Consider the following 20,157-nt stretch of genomic DNA (forward strand, 5'->3'; position numbering starts at 1 on the left):
TCATTTTGTTGCCCAGGATGGTCTCTGAGCTCAAGTAATTCCCCCGCCTCAGCTTCCCAAAGTGCTGGGATTACAGGTGAGAGCCACTGTGACTATCTACAGAAGTCATAAAAAATGTTTTCAAGGTTTCTCTTCCATTAAAAAAACCAAAATTCAAGCATTAACATAAGCTAAGTATCACCACTATTTCACACTTAATACTTTTCTTCTATGAAGCTAAACTGGAATTTATTCTAGATTTTACAGATATTCTTTTAAATATAACCAATCTATGTGGCAGATATTTAAAATCAGATAGTGCATGCTAGGATTGCTTTCTAGTGCAGAAAGTAGTATGAACGATTTTTCTTGACGTGCACGTGGAAAACATAAGTTAGTTTCCTCAGTCATTGGACTTTGAATCCTTGACCACAACTATTCCTTTCACCTACACTGGCAAATCAAATGAAATACATAGCGTACATCTGATAATGAGTTACACTTAAAGCAGGATGGCTTACATTTTTATCTTACATACAATTCTTCCCCATGCAGAGGTTGGATATGCTAAGATTTCTGCAACTTGCAGCAAATGTAACATCCATAATAGATGTTTTTTGATTGGATTTATTTCTCAAGTTAGGAAGAACAGAATGAAGTGACATTTTATTTTATTCTTCTCAGAGACAACTAGCTTAGCAATAACTGGGAGATCCATTTTCCTAACGCATTATTAGAGCAATTATAAGACCATTTTTTAGTTAGTTTAGCCACTCAATTCTAACAAAAGAGGGAGGTATCAAATACAGGGGAATTAGTTATTAGTTAGCTGGGTTTCAAAGTTAGCATCCTAAAATATAGACCGTCACAGACAGGCCAAATGATCCTTAAAGCTCTGTAAGAAGGCACCACACTGACTGTCTCCTCCAACGGCAATAGTTTCCTCTAGAGCAGCAGCAAATTACTATTTCTTTGGCTGAGTCCTAAGTGAAGTAGTTTATGTAGGGGCCATGCTGCATTTTAAAAGCCCATAGGTACATGTTCATACTATTAGAGCCACAAGGGAACCAAAACCCAGCAAAGTCATGTCACCCACCTCATGATCACTCCACTACGGCATGTATTCATTGAGTTCAGTGGTGGGCAAAACTGCTCCTACTACTGAAATAACCATTTAATAACCATCTGTTCTTCCAGGGACATAAAACTGACTTTATGTTTCGAATACACGTGTAAAGCTGACTCCACTGTAATCTTCTTTATCATGTTTTGCTGAATGCATAAGGTATAAACTGATACTCTCAGTATAAACATGTATTGCCCTCCAAGGACAGCGCCTGGAACTAAGTAATGGGCACTGAGTCAACACGATGAATTCTTTTAATCATATTAACACATAATTTAAAAAATCTTCCCCAAATCAGTAATTTTTTCATAGGAATTCCTATAATTTCCATTACTTTTTCAGAAAATGTTTCATAAAAATGTGTGGTAAATTTCCTTATACTTGTCATGTAGATCAGAAAAAGGCTCTAACAAACTGAGGTTATATCTGCTCTATGAAACCCAGTTTCCCTACTATAATGCTGCCCTGTGTCGAGCAATTTTAAAAGGTAGAAGCTCCGTGTGTGGGGGTGAGGGAGGTCGGCTATAATAAGTGGTAAGTTGCCTCTTGAGAAAGCTCTGCAGATTACTTTTAAGAGAAATATCCAAAATAAATAGATCCATGTAAACAAAAGTAAAGTATGTTACTTCTCAATGGATACATTTATATTTGCGTCAAATCCCAGACATATGTAAAAGAAACTTTTGACAATATATATTAAGAACAGTCTAGACTCACACTTTTCCTTTTTTTTTTTTTTTTTTTTTTTGAGATAAGGTCTCACTCTGTCACCCAGGCTGGAGTGCAGTGATGTAATCTAGGCTTACTGCAACCTCCGCCTCCCAGGTTCAAGCAATTCTCCTGCCTCAGCCTGCCCAACAGCTGGAACTACAGGTGTGCACCACCACAACTGGCTGATTTTTGTATTTTTAGTAGAAACAGGGTTTCATCATGTTGGCCAGGCTGGTCTTGAATTGCCAACCTCAGGTGGCCTGCCTGCCTTGGCTTCCCAAAAGTGTTGGGATTACAGGTGTGAGTCATCACGCCCGGCCTAAATACACTTTTCTTAAGAAAGCCATTCAGGATCTTCTTAGTATCAAAAGGAACTAGTTCTATGAAGGCTTTTAACTATGAACACTATTGGAATTTATTCAAGCTTAGCATCTGAAAAATGCATTATGAAGTTTTCCCCACTAGAGATAATATTACTTTGCCTGTGTTTATTCCTTGTCAATTTATGGAGTACACATTTGATGTTGTCAGAAGTTCACTTTACATGCTCTTCTTCAAGGAGATAAAGTTCAGAATATCTATACCCCTCAGGTTAACAATAACATCTGATGACTACAGAATTTTTTTCTGTATTCACTTAAGTTTTGGAAGGAATAAATCTGATTACATTAAGTTTCTGTTAAAAAATTTTCTCCCCTCAATTTTTGTAGGCTTTAATTCTCATCAAAGTTCTTCTAGTCTCTATCCACTTTGTTAGGCACAATTTCTTTACAAGACAAAAAGATTAATGCCTTCCTTTAAAATGCTTTGCCAAGATACTTTAAAGTTTTGCTTAGGCATCTATTTGAATGCTCAAATTAGCCACATCAATTTGAGTTGTTAGTTTAAACTATTTCAGGCAGAAAATGAGTCAGAAAGATTTTTATAAAAGTTCTACAAAATGAAAATCAGACTTGATTTCTTTAATTTTTCATTTTTCTGGTTTTAGGATTTTTTCATGTCAAATCAACTTGTTCTCTGCAGGAAATATAAAAAGCACATGCATTTAAACAACATCAGTATTCTAATAAATTACAAAGCATCTTTTCAAAATATTTTAAATAAAAAGCATAATTTTACTGTACTTGCCTAACACAAAGTTGTTAAGAAACGGTAATACAATTCTACCACATCTGGAGAGAAATTTTCAGGATACTATCAGTTTAAAATATGGTTGCCTTTCTAATGGAGTCAAATGCCAAGAAGAAATTCCTTTTAGACTATTTCCAAACCTTATCATACGTGTCTCAGCAGCATTAGAAAGGACCCAGTAGTATCACTGGATTAAATATCAACCATGTTCCACTGTGTAAATAAGCATGTAACTTAAAAAGTCTGTAAACATACTGGAAATTTTTCTGTTACTGTTTCCTGTTGGTTAGGAAATGCTGTAGAAACAAATGTTGTTTAACCACTCTGCCTGGTAAAAAATGCTATTTTGGGTATAATAGCACCATCGAAGTACTTCCTGTCCTTAATAAGTTAGTAATAGGTTAAACACACACTCAATCAATGGCTCTTTTCTGAATCAAAATAACAAGACAGTTAACTGTGCAATTCAGCCTCACTAATAGTTTGTTTTATCTCACTAAATAACTTATTGTATTCAAGTGAAGTGGAAGAAGTCTTCAATAAGTTTGTACAGCAATCAATAGGAGATGTAATTAACCTGTATTTGGAAATAGTGAAGGTGAGCAAGAGGTGAAAGAATCATTGTTTTTTTCTTAAAGTCAGTCATTCTAACTTTGATCTAAATATAGGTAATGCACACTTCCTGTGGTAACTTTTCAAGCTGCAATGTTTTTGATGTTAAAATTGCTCCAAAGCAGTACTTCTGGTGGAGTTTTACATGAGAGTAAAGGGAGGACGAGACCAGCGACTGGATTTCATTAAGAAAAATATACTTACTATATGTGCCTCTGTGTGCACGTGCATGTGTGCCTGTGCACACTGCTTTTTGATTCACCCAAAGTGACAGATTTGTGATTACACTCTGGACTTTCTGTTTCCTAGGTGAGATAATTTTTATCAGAAAAACATTTCTCCTAAATAATAATCTGAAACTGCAAGTGACTCAAGGACTTTTTAAAAAAGTCCTCTTTTGTCAGTTTTTTGTTTGAAGTTAGTGCAATCACATAAATAAATATAGAAATACCAAAAAGTGGCCCCTTTCCTTGACCCTCTAAGTCCCTGGGGCCTCAGATCAGGCCTGGGATAGAAATAAATTGTTTACAGAGGGAAGGCCTGGCCACATTAGACACTAAGGGAGACCATCTCGCCCTCCAGCATATGTCAAGAGACCGGAGTGCCACTGTCTGTGCCTGCCACTCTGGACTGCCACTAGCTGTGTAGATCCTAATCTAGTAAACCTCAAAAGATTAAAACACTTACAGGTGTTAATATGGTTTTACATTTCACTTTATTCAAGACATTGCTATTAATTTTCTGCTGAGACACCGGTTTCCCCATTTGATGATTTTACAGCGTTATGGAATAGCTTGCTAATAGAACCTTGCACTAACATTTAAGTTTAAGGATTAATCACCCAAGATGTTTATGTAATTTGGCTCTGCCTCCCTTGTGGACATGAAGGTTTGAAAAATTATATCTGACCTTTAGGAATGGTAGCAGCTGTCAAGACATCAAAGTGAAAGAAATAAGGAAGCCAAGTGCTTAGAAGCCTAGATGGAGCCCAGCTAAAAGAGCAAGTGTGGCCTCGGCATCCCTGACGATGGCTCTCAACCCCAGACCTGCCTCTGGGTTAGCTCTACTGACTCAGCAGAGCTCCAGGGTACAGCAAGGGGTGTACTTTTCCTCTCTCCATCCATTGAAGACACTGACAAATGAAATATCCTCTTGCAAAACAAATTTCAAGGACAAAACTTGAGCCATTTAAAGAAGGAAGGCCTCTTGGCTTCTTCACTTTTTAACCAATCACGACTCAAGAACAGATAAGAAGTACAGGGCATATTCAGGGACTACAGGAAAGTGATGGCTAGGGTGAAGTCTTGGATCATTGATTCCCCAGGAAATGTCTCATGCCAAGTCACTGTGGCTGTTAATAACCCATGTTTTCTTTAAATGGGTTTTTATTTCTTGAGACAGGGTCTCAATCTATTGCCTAGGCTGGAGTGCAGTGGTGCAATCATAGCTCACTGTAGCCTCCAACTCCTGGGCTCAAGCAGCCTCAGTCTCCTAAGTAGCTGAGACTACAGGTGCATGCCACCACATCTAGCTAATTTTTCATGTTTTCTAGAGATGGGGTTTCATCATGCTGCCCAGGCTGGTCTTGAACTCCTGTCCTCAAGCAGTCCTCCACCTTGGCCTCCCAAAGTGTTGGGATTAGAGGCATGAGCCACTTCACCCAGTCTGTTTTTGTTTTTTAATAAAGAAAAATAATAGCTTACTTTTTCTCTGTGATGTCATTATCTCCTTAGAGGATTATCAAGAATGATTTGGGGTGGAAGGTTGAGGAGATGTTGATCAAAGGATACAAATTTCAGTTAGTCAGGAAGAATAAGTTCAAGAGATCTACTGTACAACACTGTGGCTACAGTTAGTAATGATGTATTATATGCCTGAAAATCACTAATAGATTTTAAGTGTTTGTACTCCAAAAAGTGTGTGAAGTAATGTACTTGTTAATTAGCTTGAGCTAGCCACTCCAGGATACGTATTCCAAAATAACATGTTGTATACCATAAATATATACAATTCTAATTTGTCAAGTATAAATAAGAATTATTTTGAATATCACTTAAGGTATCTTGGATTTTTTTCAGGGAATTTATTTTTCAGACAAGAAGAGCACATAATGTAGCCTATTATTCTAGTTTTGAATTTACATAACATGGCTCAGATGTACTAATGTCAATTCAACCTTTCTCTCTCCTTTCTACTATCCCTTTCCCTCTTAAATATTTTTTATACCAGTGGTCTAAGAAATTCTTTTGCATTAATCAGAAGTTTAGTTAAGAATAAAGAGAAGTATAATGACCTTCATTGGGTTTCAAAACCAGTTAAACTCTGATCTTATAAAGAGAGAAAGGTAAATAAGAAATAATTCAATTAAGTCTGTTCTGACAAAGCCCAGTTTCAAGGAAGTGATTATCTCCAATTCAGGCAGCATCTATAACAGAGGCTAGCAAACTACCACCAGCCTGTGGGCTAAATCCTGTTTTTGTATGAGCTAAGAATGAATTTACATTTTTTAATGGTTGAAAAAACTTTTTAATATTTTGTGACACATGATAATTGCATGAAATTCAAATTTCAGTGTCTATAAGCAATGCTTTATCGGAGCAAAGTCATATTCAAGTTTGTTTACACAGTGTCTGTGGTTGCTTTTGCACTACAATGGTGGAGTTGAATGGTTTTGACAGAGACTATATGGCCTGCAAAGCCTAAAATACTCACCATTTGGTCCTTACAAAAAAAGGCCTGCCCACCCATGTTCTATAACAATTTCACTCTTTGCTAGGAGAGTAGTTGAAACACACAGCTTCAGTGAGAGTTTCAAGGTAAGAAGAACAAAGGAGAAAGCTTATTTTTATCCAATCACCTGAGACTTCAAAATGCCCCTATGGAGAAAATCCTTGATGGATACAGATTAGTACACCTGTGAGAAGACATGATAAAACTTACCTGGTCACCAGGCTCAAAGCTCATCTCCTCCTTCTCAGTTTTCATTGCTATTAATTTTGTGTTACTGGCAGGATCTGTCTTACTGTCCAGACGCTCAAGTTTGGGGGTTATTTCTGGTAAACCAATATCTTTAGTATCATCTTTATCTAGCAAATAGCGAAGTAGTGCATTCTCTTTCTTCTTGGGGCTCACCGGTTCCTGTTTAATAGTCACTTCTGATCCAGGAGCTGTGCTGCTGGACTCCTGGCTCAGGTCTTTGCCTGTGGCTTCTGCTGTTAACTTGGCCAAGTCCACAGGGGAACTGCTGTCCTGCAACAGTCTGTGCAAAATTTTATGCTTCTCCTTGAGCGAGGTTCCATGTGTTGACCCAGAACCAGGCAAGCTACCTGTGGAGTCTTTGTTTGTGTCCGACAAAGAGCTGGCTAAGGGCGAGGGCTCCATCTGATCAGATTTGGTGGTCAGCAGCTGCAGGAGTTTGGTCTGCCCTTTGCTGTCGTGCAGTCTGCTCTGCCCGTCGGCTCTCTCGCCGCTCACGGTCGGGGGCAGGTTGGGGTCATTTGTTTCCTTTTGCTCTCCAGGATGGCAGCTGCTCTCTGCTTGTCCAGTTGTACCTTCAGAGGGCTCCCCATAAAGTCCAAAACAGTCTTTTGAGTCCAAGCTTCCCATCTTGCTGAGTGGGGGAGGATTCATATTAACTGGGGAGTTTTGCAAATTGCCCATTTTTAGGTCTGGTGAAGCCAGCGATGACCCTAATGAGACCCCATGCCCCTCGCTGAGGGCCTGAAGTGCATTGAGGGAGCTGTTGGTATAACTATGGCTATTTCCTGTGCTGCTGCAAACTCCCACAGGGGAATGCAAGCTTCCTGCAGGGGAAAACTGACTGGGTGGGATTCGAGGGCTGCCAGCCACTCCAGGGCTCATGCGATGCCTTGGTGAAAGCATGGAAGTGGGCTGTCCTGGATTCATGCCAGGGCTGCTTTGTGAGGGGCTGTTCATTTTGAGTGCATAGTTACTACCCTGAGGAGTGGTTGCTTGCATGCCTGACACATGGTTCATTCCCCCAGAACCACCAAACCTGCCCATGGGCATGCCCATTTGTTCCTTTGGGCCATTTATGGGAAAATTTATATTGCTACTGAGGGTCATGTCCTGACCTGGGTTCCCACTGCACAGGGCCTGATGGGCAGGGCTGCTAGAGCTAATTGGATTCAATGGCTTCCCCATCGTTTGTCCAGTCAGATCCGGATTCATCACACACACATTCTGCTCTCTGTATAATGAGAAAAGAAAGAAATGTAAGATAAAAAGAAAAATAACTTAGCAAATTGTTATTAATTTTTAAAAATGAAATGGCCTCTTCGCTTTAAAAGAACAGGCTATATTTTAAGGATAGATAATACTTTGTTGAAATCATCTGCAATTATGGACAAGACTGAACACGTACAGTGTTGGACCAAGAGGAATGTTTTTCAGGCAACTCATTAAGATGTCTGGTTTTACAGAGGGGGTGTGTTTAAATTTGACTACTACTGTATTGAAATTGCATTTACTAGACAAGACATTAACAGGGTTCCAATTACATAATACATCTTTCTCATGAGTAGCTGAGAGCTTGTACTGTCTTAAAGAAATGAGTAGAGCTGTCTTCGGTTTTTCTTCCAGAGATTATAATTCCTAACAATAGACACATCTGTAAGCCCAGAGCTCTGATATTTACTGCTTGGCTCAAGATAAACACACTTAGGGGAAAACAACTTGCCCCTAACTGTTAAGAGAAACTCTGCCAGTTCTAGAACTAATAGTTACTAAAACTGTTTAGAGTTAGATCACCTTGTTTAACAGATTTCCACTCACCTCCTCACCCCACATCCCTCCAAGTCAGAGCGAGACCTCAGAGCCAACAGCTTGGGAAGGGAAGTTCAGAGTGACTTTAGTTTGTGATCTTATTACTCTACTTCTGGATAACTCCATTCCATCTCCTTACTAATGACTAAAAGCAGCCTTTCTGAGCAAGATGATTTTGCAAGTTCTATGAACTTTAATTTACAGCCTTGGCAGTCACTTTTGAGTTACCAAATCTGTTCACAAATCCAAATAAAGCAGGTTTCACAAATTGTCAAACATCAGCTTTTGGTTAGGTGGGTGAAATTCACCACATCTGTAATCACTTTCAAACTGTTTCAGCTTGAGGTTAGATTTATTAACAGTTGGCAGAGTTGCCTGATTTTTTTACTCCTAAATAGACAGTAAATTGAGAAATGTGATAAAATGGGTCAGCCAGAGCAATGTTATATATTTACTGATAGGACCTCATAAAGTTTTCCACGGCATAAGCATAAACATTTAGATAACTAATGAAATTTAATCATTTTCCTAAATATGTGCTCTAAGATAATAGGGTTTATGACATTTATTTAAAAATCAACATTCAATTTCTTTATCTTCACTTTTTTATGAAAATGTTTATTACCCTTCAATTTAAGGTCTAATGTTGAGAAGTTAATTTGAACCTGAGAATAAAAATTTAAAATATTATTTGTAAATATATACATAGAAAGTTCTAGATTTAGGCTGGGTGTGGTGGCCCACACCTGTAATCCCAGTGATTTGGGAGGCCAAGGTGGAAGGATCACTCAAGGCTGGAACACGCCTGTAATCACAGCTACTCAGGAGGCTGAGGCACAAGAATCGCCTGAACCCAAGAGGCAGAGGTTGCAGAGGCTGAGATCGCGCCAGTGCACTCCAGTCTGGGAGACGAGCAAGACTCTGCCTCACAAAAAAAAAAAAAAAAAAAAAAAAGAAGTTCTACATTTAAACACACAGGAGCAGAAATCATACTACTGACATCAATATTCCTGCCCTGCATTTGTTGCTACTGGGAGCTGATCAATAAATTTCCCTTTTTCAATGTAATGGGAAATTATGTCTGAGCAAAGTTAGTGCTAGCCTTGTGTTCTTCCAGCTGGGTTTTACAATTCACTAGTGTTAAGGCTAAAATTCAAAGTAGAGTCCTACTTTGCCAGTACAGTTGTTCTTTGGTTACATGGGGGACTGGTTCTAGCCTCCACCCTGCCCCCACACCACAGATACTAAAATCCATGGATGCTCAAGTCCCTGATATAAAATGGCATAATTTTTGCATATAACCTACACACATCCTCCTATATACTTTAAATCATTTCTAGAAATCATTTCTTATAATACCTAATACAGTGTAAATACAGTTATAATACAAATAAAATAATACAGCATAATATTTTATATATATATATTTTTCCCCCCCAAATATTTTCCATCTGTGGTTGGTTGAATCCTGGGATGCAGAACCCACAGATACAGAGGGCCAATTGTATTATGAATTGTCATTTAGCCAACAGCTAATAACAATTTAATTTTATATTTTACATTACTGGGATTGATGAGGAGAAATGTCTAACAAATCCTCAAAGCTCTAAAATGATTTGCTGCTTTTGTAATATCTCCTCTTAACTTGGAAATGAAAAATGACTTCTTAGAACTAGGATTACCTGTGAAGCATATGTAAAGATATTACAAGTTGAGGTTCATTAGTAGTCTGAGAACGGATGAGTTTGCTCTTCGTTTGTGCAGCAACAAGAGTGCCATCAGACAAGGAAAAACGATAGATTTGACTGAATGCCAATCCTTGTCTCAGTACTGCAGGCAAGCAAAGAAACAGAAGGCATGTTTAGAAAAAAAAAAAATGAGAGGTCGGGGAGGACAAGACATAATAAGAGTAATCAACTTCATTAAGTTTCATAATAGTTTCCCACCAGCATGTTAAAGAGTTATAAGTAATCTTTATGAGATTAAAATACAACGTTTTAAAAGCACATTTACTTTTCACTCAAAATACCAATAACCTCAATTATCTGTTTTTCTTATGAAAAGGAGTAAGAGCCTGGACCCTCAAACTGTGTTCTTAAAATCTTTATTATTATGGCAAAACAGTGTAAACCATTTATCAGTTCAAACAAGCTTTACAATGATTTGCTTAAAATGGTAGAAAACAATACAATGTATAAACAGGGTATCTCTTAGGTATACAATTTGACTTTAATTTCCTTGTAAAACTAATACAAATATTAAAATAAAATTTATGACATTAAATATGTTCTCTGAATATTCATCTCGAAGTTACGTACTGTTCAATCCATCATCTCACACACTACTCTCCCCCAATCCTGTTTCTCACTGTGCAAGAAGTATTATTTTCGTGGTTAGGACAACAGGAAGTAAAAGATAAACAATCAGAATAATCTATTCAGAGAAAAAAAGGCTAAACAAAACTGAAACAATAAAAGTGCAAATCTTAGCGACATTGGAATTGGTTTAACTTTTAGATAAGGTGTCAGGTGTTTCCATTTTCAAGACAATAACAAAATACAACACAAATCAACCAGGTTAAGACAATTTCTCTTAAAATAATTGAGATTTATCTTTTAAAGCTACTATGTTTTATAACTGTCTTATACCACCTATTAAAAAAGAAGATTTCAATTCAGTTTAAAAAAAAGACATATAATTTTAGTTCCTCTTAAACCATTTTAACAAGGCTACTATGTTGCTACCACATAATCCTCAGCACACATTTTGTGGGCTGAATAGTTACCCCTAAAGCAACCATGCGTATTCACCATGCCACAAAACTGCCACGAGAGAGAGAGAGAGAGAGAGAGAGAGAGAGAGAGAGAGACTGACATATAATGTGGATTCTAATTTCTTGGTAAAATTTCACTCTAAGCAATTTGTCTAATGACTTCTCTGCAGTTTCAGTTAGATACTACATTTAGGTTTCACTTTCTGCCATCAATTGTTGCACAATGTTAGTCTGAAATGGCAGTACTGAAAATGAATTACTGAACATGTGAGTATCTTGCTTTGCATAATGTTTCTAAAAGATGACGTAAATGTAATTTTTTATAGTAAGACTTATATTTCCAATGGCTTATAATTTCAGAATTTTAACTGACCTTGGCTGTGATCCCTAAAGATTTTCATTTAAACTTGGTCTACATCCAACAACTCAGAAAAGTAGGTATGTGTAAGCACTCACCTGAACACATTTAGGAAGTGCCTCCATTTAAACAACGCTTTGCAGATTTCTGTTCAATGCAACTGATCATCCCTGATCTTACCTATTTCAAAAGTTTGAAATGTCTATATGGGGTTTCCTTCTAGTGGGTCCCATCTGTTTAAATCTAGCGCAGTGTCTGGTGCATCTGTGTAAATCGTTTTGTAAGGAATCAGGTTGTCAAAGAATTAAACTCAGGACCCAAGGATGCCGAACATGTTTGCTTATGCCAGTTTCTTGGTTTTTGTTATTACTATTATTTTTATTTTAAACCGGATGTAATGAAATGGTAGGTTAAATATTGATTTCTGTCAATGTAGCATCTTTATTTCCTTGTATTCTTTCCAACTTAAAGAAAAATGCTGGAAGACACAAGTTGTTGGACTATGCACTTATTTCTAAAAAATAGGATGAATAGGATGAAAAGATGAAAAGAATAAATAAGACGAGGAAAAAATAAGGGCATGGTAGAGACAGGTCATTTATTATGATTTTTGCTTTTTTATAAGTGATCTAAAAAGCATAAAGTTTAAACATACCAACACTATTGGTAAAGTGCCAGATGCACATTAGGTAGATGATGACAAACTCAAATTCTATTTTCAATAACTAGTTACAAATTTTTTCTGCAAGGATGCAGACAACTGTTGAAGCTGAGTTACAAGCTGCACTGCACTGCACATGTCCCTCCCGTGCAGTATGGCCCAGCTGACAGTGCATGTGGAGCCCTGGCCAACCGCACTGCTGGGACACAGAGAGAAGGACAGTCTTGCTCCCCAAATTAGCACATACTAAAGCAAAAGGGAGGTTTTTTTTGGTTCATACCTCTTTAACAGAAAACAAAAATGCACTTGAGAAAAAGTGATTCTTTGGAAAGACCTTTGGAAGCAGCATGACAGTGACCAAAATGGGCTCAGACAGATGTCCTGCACTGATACTGAATGCTAGAGAGTCAGTCATTTCACCTGCCTCAACCTCCTTGTCCCCTTGTCCAGAGTGACAGATGTGATGTCCACGTCACAGGCTTGCTGTGAGGGCCAGTGAGAGGAGGCAAAAGGGACAATGCCACACAAAGACCAGGTACTCAATAAGGGCTGCTGTTATTACTGAAGTCTTGGGCTCAGTGCCAGCTGTCCTACTGCTTAAGTCAGTGAGCTGAGACAAGTTGTGTCAACTTTTGGGCCCTCTAGAAATACCTGGATAGTCTTTGCTGGTTACCACCTTGAAGAAGGGCTTGGGGTCCCCACCATTACCTCCACCAGGGATTCACTCACTCTCCAAAATTCCACTTATTCTTATATTCAGATACTAACTGAATCGTTAATATTTCTCTTAATTAGATGGTACTTATAATTTTGTTATACATCTAGAAGCTCCTGGATCAAAGAAAATGACCTCTTTCTTCCTCCTTTTGTCTGCGTCTGTGACACTATCATCTCCTGTTCTACTTTTGTCACTCTTCTGTCCAACAGGTTCTTCTGTTAAAATTTTCCTTCAGAAGGCAACATGTACGCCAGATGAGACAGCTCACGAGAACGGTCACCAGCTCTGTTCCCAAGGTGAACTCCAGGAATTACTGAGAGAAAGCTCCCACAGGAAGCAATAATTTAAGAAAAATCATTTAGAGATGCCTACCTTCATGATGATGCCTCTTGGCATAGGACACAGATTCTCCTTCATGCTGCGCATGGAACTTCTGAATGCACCTTCTTACCAGGTCCTCCCAGCCTGGTTTCATGGCTGCTCTCATGGTGCTGGTATCCAGAGAAGTGATCTTGCCTATTAAGTAACAGCAGCCATTATACCTACATGCTGATCTATTCTTTATGGAAATAAATAAATATATATATATTTTTCTGAGACAAGAGTCTCACTCTATCATCCAGGCTGGAGTGCAGTGGTGCAATCTCAGCTCACTGCAAACTCTACCTCCTGGGTTCAAACGACTCTTGTGCATCAGACGCCCAAGTAGCTGGGATTACAGGCGTGCACCACATTTGGCTAATTTTTGTATTTTTAATACAGATGTTTTGCCACATTGGCCAGGCTGGCTTTGAACTCCTGACCTCAAGTGATCTTCCTGCCTCAGCCTCCCAAAGTGTTGGGGTTACAGGCGTAAGCCACCACGCCCGGCCAGAAATAATTACGTTTTAACAAGATCTAAATGTATTTATTTAAACTAGGTAACACAAGTACATGGACCAAAAGGGTATACAGTGACAGCCAGCATCTCTCTCTGGTCTTCCAACTCCTTGACATTTCTACTGCAGCAGCAATTGCTAGTACTAGCATCCTTACAGTCTTCTAAATACAGTCCTTGCATTCTCAAATATGTAAGTATTCTAAAATGATTCCTTTGGTCTTCTTTGGAAAGGAAATTTACCTTGGAGATCCTGGCGAGTAGTAAAACTTTCTGATGAGGGAAGAACTGGTCTTTCCTTCATGGGAACTCTTCTTGCCACACAAATCAAGCAGGACTGCAAATCTTAAATCACACATGTTTACATTTATCATATGGGGCTTTCCTAGTGATTCAAACAAACCCAAGTGTATTTATGACAGCACAGCCCATCATAAAAAAAAGCAGTAAGGGAGAGAGTGACGAAACATTATGTACCTGAGCTTCTTACTGGTTTTATTCTCTCCATGAAAGTGGTAGGTGGGTAAGGGAGACAGAGGGTGGCTGTGTAAGGAGAACTGGGGAGCAGAGGATAAACTGCCTAGGCCCCACGATACATGTGATAGAAATACATCCACTACACAAAAGCCTTAAAAATCTGAAACACTCTCTCCAGCAGTAGAAAAAAAAACGAAATCCTTTCTTTTTAAATGGCTGATAGAAAACCAGGTTAATATATAATGAAGTACAAAAATGATGAAACTAAAATCTGATACTCTTGCTTTATCAAGGGTTTGCTTCTTGAGTTTTAGGGCTCAGGAAAACTAGGTACACCTTATGCCAAATTAAGTAAATACTACAATGGCAATATGCAATTTAAAGCAAAGAATATAAACTGGGTCTAGACACAGATTCAGAGAACGACTCCCACAATACCTAGAAAATGCAGCGTGCACCAGAACAGCTGCATTATAGTTCAGAATCTTGGCTGTGGACAGTTTCTCACACAGCCAGTTCTAATCACTTATTCCTCACCTTGCTTCAACTGTTTTATGCATCAGGGTTCACTTCTGGAGGAAAGGGAAAAGTTTTATTTATCTTTGTAACATGCAGAGCACACTGCACAGCCCTTTCAATTTAAAAAACACTGGACAAATGCTGTTGTTAAAAAACTTAAGTAATCCCTTCATGTCTCATGTCACTGATTAATGATTGTTTACCTCTAAATTTGAGAATTTCCTGAATTTGACAGAGTTTATTATCTATATTTGCTCCTGCTGCTACCCTATCTAAAATATCAGGCTGCCTCTATTTCTCCCTCCACAGGTATTCATGCTGTAAGGCAGAGGTCCTCTACAATCAGTACTTCACTAACTACTCTAGGACCCCACAGTGCCTCCTTGGACAGATTTTTCTTTCTCAACTTTTACAGAAATTTTAGTATATAGTTTGTAACTTGGCTGTTCCTGAATTGCTCTGTTGTAGTCTTTTAAAATTATTTCATGTATTATTTCTTCAACAAGACTGAAATATCCAGCAATAGTCGGTATCACAAAATTAAAATGCAATTATAGTCCTCAACAAAATAACAACTAAATTTTTGGGCACTGTGAGATAAACACCTTTCTAGCTACTGTATGAGTTATTAACTCAGTTAATCCTCTTAACAGCTCTATGACACACGTAGTAGCATCATTTCCATTTTACAGACAAGAAGATCAAAGCACAAAGTTTAAGTAATTTGTCCAATGTCACACAAACCTTTGGCAAAGCCAGGATTAGAATCTGAGCATGCCATGGCTCAGAAACCCTGTGCTTATGCTATACTGTGTTAACACATAGAACGTACTTTTAAATGTACAAAAAATGTTTATAAAGCACAAAGTAATAAATTAGCTCAGCTATTCCTTTTTATACTGCCTCGGGAATATTATCACAGATGGATAAATTAGCAGCACTTACTCTGTTGCATAAAACAGAATAAAATCATGTGATGTTCCTTACCTAGGCAAAATAATTAATTTTGAAATACTATATATTTATTATCTTTAACAGCTCTAATATTTCCTTCTCAATAAAATTTAAATTTTAAAATAAGCATTAAATAACTAGCATTCAACGCGAACCACAGTTCAGCATATTCATTTAAACCTTATTACATTCTGACACTGGTATTGGTGACTTCACTTGATAATAAACTGATACTCAGAAAGGCCAAGGATTCTGTCCAAAGTCCTAGCCAGAGCTGGGAGCAGCTGAATTAGGAGTTGGCCTGTCTATATAGCCCAGGATGTTTTCAGCCACAAGTGGTCCTCAGCTCTTTCCCTTCTGCTCCCCACGCACAATGCACTCTTCAACACTGCCTTGTATTAGAGTGACACTCAGCTGTGTGGACAGTTTGCCTGGTGGGCTCAGGAGGTGGACACTACATCAGCATATCTTTATGGCGAACAGCCTAATAAACTTATAGTCTAAAACCCACTCCATTCCCCGCTCCTGTCTCTATCCTCTCTTCAGTACCATTCTATTATATCACATTCTGGGCCCAGCATCCATGGATAGGCTACATGGATTCCATCAACCCCTTGAAAGTAAAACGCTGTTTTTACTGTGTGCATTTTTCTTTTTTGAGATGGAGTCTTACTCTGTCGCCCAGGCTGGAGTGCAATGGCGCGATCTTGGCTCACTGCAACCTCCACCTCTCAGGTTTAAGCGATTCTCCTGCCTCAGCCTCCTGAGTAGCTGGGACTACAGGCACATGCCAGCCACCAGGCTACTTTTTGTACTTTTAGTAGAGACGAGGTTTCACCATGTTGGCCAGGATGGTCTCGATCTCCTGACCTCGTGATCCACCTGCCTCAGTCTCCCAAAGTGCTGGGATTACAGGCGTTGAGCCACCGTGCCAGGACAACTGTGCATTTTTCTAGAGCTGTGGCATACAGCTTGCACTAGATGTTCAAAGAGCCTAGGATCCCTCAAAAGTGTGATCACTAATACAGTCACACTAGTACAGCAGCCACTAGCCACATGTGGCTATTCAAATGCAAATTTAATAAAATAAAAAATTCAGCCCCCTAGTTGCACTACTGACATTTCAAGTGCTCACCAGCCACATGTGGCTAGTGGCTGCCACACTAGATGCTAAAGATATGTTACTTCCACCATCGCAGGTAATTCTGTTGGACAGTGCTGTTCTGGAGACTTAAACATTTCCATCACAAAATAGTAAAATTGAAAAGAACAAAGATATTGCCTCCTCACTTTCCTTCAGGTGACCACTAATTAAAGTGTGAAGGAAGTAGCACAGGAATAAATACACAGACATATAAAACACCCTAGGGGTTCTGTCCCACCTTCTCCTTCTTCTTTGATGGACTTTGGTTGAGAGACAGCGAAGCACTGCATAGTTTCATATTTCTGATGAGCTTCCTGGTTATCATGACCCTCCTCTTCTGAATCAGGTAAAGGTTTTACCAGCATCCGACAATTGAAGGTATGGCTGTTCCGCCTCGGAGGTTCGCCAGACCAAGATCCCCCATTCACTGAGCAAGGCAAAAGCAACCCAGTTTTACAGAGAAACAAACATCAGATTCATTGCCTCTGAATTATTAAAATGATGTAGGAAAAATATGATTATTTCATCTTTACGTAATACTTTTATACTTTTCTAAATACTTTCATAATCTAGAGGAGGAAAAATCTTTTAACATTTTTACAACTTGGGAATATCCTGGGATTTTCTGTTTTTTCCCCCACATTTTAAAAAATTTTATTATACTTCAAATTCTGGGATGCATGTGGAATCTTGGGATTTTCAAAACATCTTCTACACCACTTCTTTACCCTGACTCCTTCCCTTCAAGTCCAGTCCTGGATTGTTACTAGAATACTATAGTTTTCTACTTTTGCATCTTCCTAACTGATTTCTTGGAAATTTAGTTCAATCTACTTGCATTCCAATTTTAGACAAGTTACCCCTGCTCAAAACTCTGTGAGTGGCACCAAATGTAGTGCACATTAAATTCTTTCAGAGGATTTAGAATTGATATAGTCTGGAGGATGAAGTCCATTAACACAGACTCTCACTAACCAGCTCCACTGCATCCATCTAACGGGATCTTCCACACCCCTGCACAAGCCTACCTATGCTCCACCATACCAGGGCCGCATGGATGTCCTTGCTCCTGCTGCCACTCTATCTAACACATCAGGTTGCCTCAGTTTCTCTCTCCACAGGTACTCATGCTCTAAGGCTGAGGTCCTCTACAATCAATACTTTACCATCTACTCCCCCATAGTGCCTCCTCGGGCAGATTTTTCTTTTCTCAAATTTTACAGAAATTTTAGTATATAGTTTATAACTTTGTTTTTCCTGAGTTGTTCAGTTGTAGTCTTTTTAAATTGTTTCACGTATATTTCTTCAATAAGACTGAAAAAATCCTTGAAAATACAGTGCTAATGTCATTTCTTTTCAAGTTAACTACTTCAGACATCTGAGTATTAAAACTAAAAAAAGTATATATTTACTTTAAGAAAGAGACAATGAAAGAGAGGAAAGACATCAATTATTTTTGAAATGCATTAGAGATAACAATGAAAGAAATAAAACAATGACCGATTTTGAGAATTAAAGGGTGTTTATGGATTTTACCAGGTTAACTTCTTCATTTGACACATAAAAAATCTGATGCCCAAAGACATGTTCAACTACTAGAAAAGTTGGAATCAGAACCAATCCTAATTCTTATTTTGGTGTTCTTTTCTATATTATTCCTTATGCTTTATCTAAAAATACTGGGGACAGCAGGACAATAGAACAGGGGATCAAAAAAAGGGTGAGTCATAAGAAAACTAATATATTTTCCAGTAACCAGCTAGAGAAAATGGAGAAGGACACGTAGGTGTTATAGCGAACCCAATGGCCCATGAATGGCCCAGTGAACCCAAAGAACCCATGGCCACTGGGCTGTAGAATGAGAAAGGAAACAAACTCTAGAAAGGAAAAAGTTAGCTGTAAGAAATTATCTTAAAATTACAGAAAAACCCATAACTAGCTTTGTATATCTTTGCAGACATTTGGAAAGTTCATTTCAGCATCAGCATTTTATTTTATTATTATTACTTTTTTGAAACAGAGTCTCTGTCACCAAGGCTGGAGTGCAGTGGTGTGATCTTGGCTCACTGCAATCTCCATCTCCTGGGCTCAAGGGATTCTCGTGCCTCAGCCTCTGGAGAAGCTGGGATTACAGGCACGAGCCACAACGCCCGGCTAATGTTTTGCATTTTTAGTGGAGGCAGGGTTTTGGCATGTTGGCCAGGCTGGTCTTGAACTCCTGACCTCAAGTGATCCACCAGCCTCGGCTTCCCAAAGTGCTGGGATTACAGGGGTGAGCCACTGAGCCTAGCCATTATCAGCATTTAAAAAAGCTTATTTACAAAATAAAGACTACACAGAGTAATCAACTGAAGAGAAAAAGAGTTCCTATTAAGTCAGATTAATAAGTTGAAAGTTAAAAGGATACAATATAAAGTAAGGCAAAAAGCTCTTTAGACAAGTGAATTAATAATAGTGAATTAATAAGTAGAGGTCTTTTAAGGAAGTCATAAAACTACTGAAGAGATCTGAAAATATTAGTTACTTGAAATAAGAAATCCCATTTTAATTTACTAGAGAATATAATAAAGGAATCCTACACAAGTATTCACACATTTTGCATTACTGTTGTAGTCACTTTGAACAAAGAATTATCACATAAAGGAAAAGCTAGCCGAAATGAAATTTGAAAAGGACCTTTTCCTACTTCTTATAACAGGAAGAACAGCTAGTATAAACAATCTTAAGAACAGAAATACTTGCCAACTCAGGATTTGACCTTATTCTTCATTTCTTTCAATCCGTGAAGATGTTCTTAGCATCATCAGTTTGAGAATATTAAAAAAAGAATCACTTAGTGAGTGGGAACCGCAGTACTCTAGAACGGCAGCTAAGGTGGGCCCACGCTGTGAATCACCCACTGCACAGTGTGTCCTTAATCATCACGTATACTCGGACGACACCTCCAAAATAAGATGAAGTCAGGAAATTCGAGACAGGGAGAGTGGGCTAAGGGAGCAGCATCTGGTGATCACACCTACAGGGCCCACCGGAGAGTCTGCGAGACAGAAGAGCCCATTCAGGGCTTGGGCTGTAGCATCTGAACCTCTCCACATCTGCCACTTGTTCCTTAACATTTTATTTCTAGAATGTGTATACACCTATAATACGCTTCATGTGCAGGACTCAAAATACATTGAATCTCAAACTTCTCATGACCTTTGACTTTTCAGATGGTCATGGAGAAAATGGACAAAACAAAAGTTGGCTAGAATGGAACAGGGTGAGGCAATGTGTCACCTTAAAAAACAATCTCTACATTATAGCACAAAGGATAGACGCTCGAGGGGATG

General features: G+C 38.5%; 1 protein-coding gene across 6 annotated transcripts in view; it reads right to left on the reverse strand.

Moving 5' to 3' along the window:
* The window catches only part of NCOA2 (nuclear receptor coactivator 2), a 300,138-nt gene that overhangs the window by 41,018 nt on the left and 238,963 nt on the right, over positions 1–20,157 (reverse strand). For all 6 annotated transcript variants that reach the window (XM_025393922.1, XM_025393923.1, XM_025393919.1 and 3 more), the window contains 5 exons: positions 17,064–17,252; positions 13,975–14,076; positions 13,227–13,370; positions 10,027–10,174; positions 6,500–7,769 (listed from right to left, as the gene is read on the reverse strand). In XM_025393922.1, the coding sequence (XP_025249707.1) occupies positions 6,500–7,769; positions 10,027–10,174; positions 13,227–13,370; positions 13,975–14,076; positions 17,064–17,252 (1,853 nt within the window). The remainder of the gene's footprint in view (positions 1–6,499; positions 7,770–10,026; positions 10,175–13,226; positions 13,371–13,974; positions 14,077–17,063; positions 17,253–20,157) is intronic.

Source organism: Theropithecus gelada, chromosome 8 (assembly GCF_003255815.1).
Source record: "Theropithecus gelada isolate Dixy chromosome 8, Tgel_1.0, whole genome shotgun sequence".
In the NCBI taxonomy this organism is placed as follows: Eukaryota; Metazoa; Chordata; class Mammalia; order Primates; family Cercopithecidae; genus Theropithecus; species Theropithecus gelada.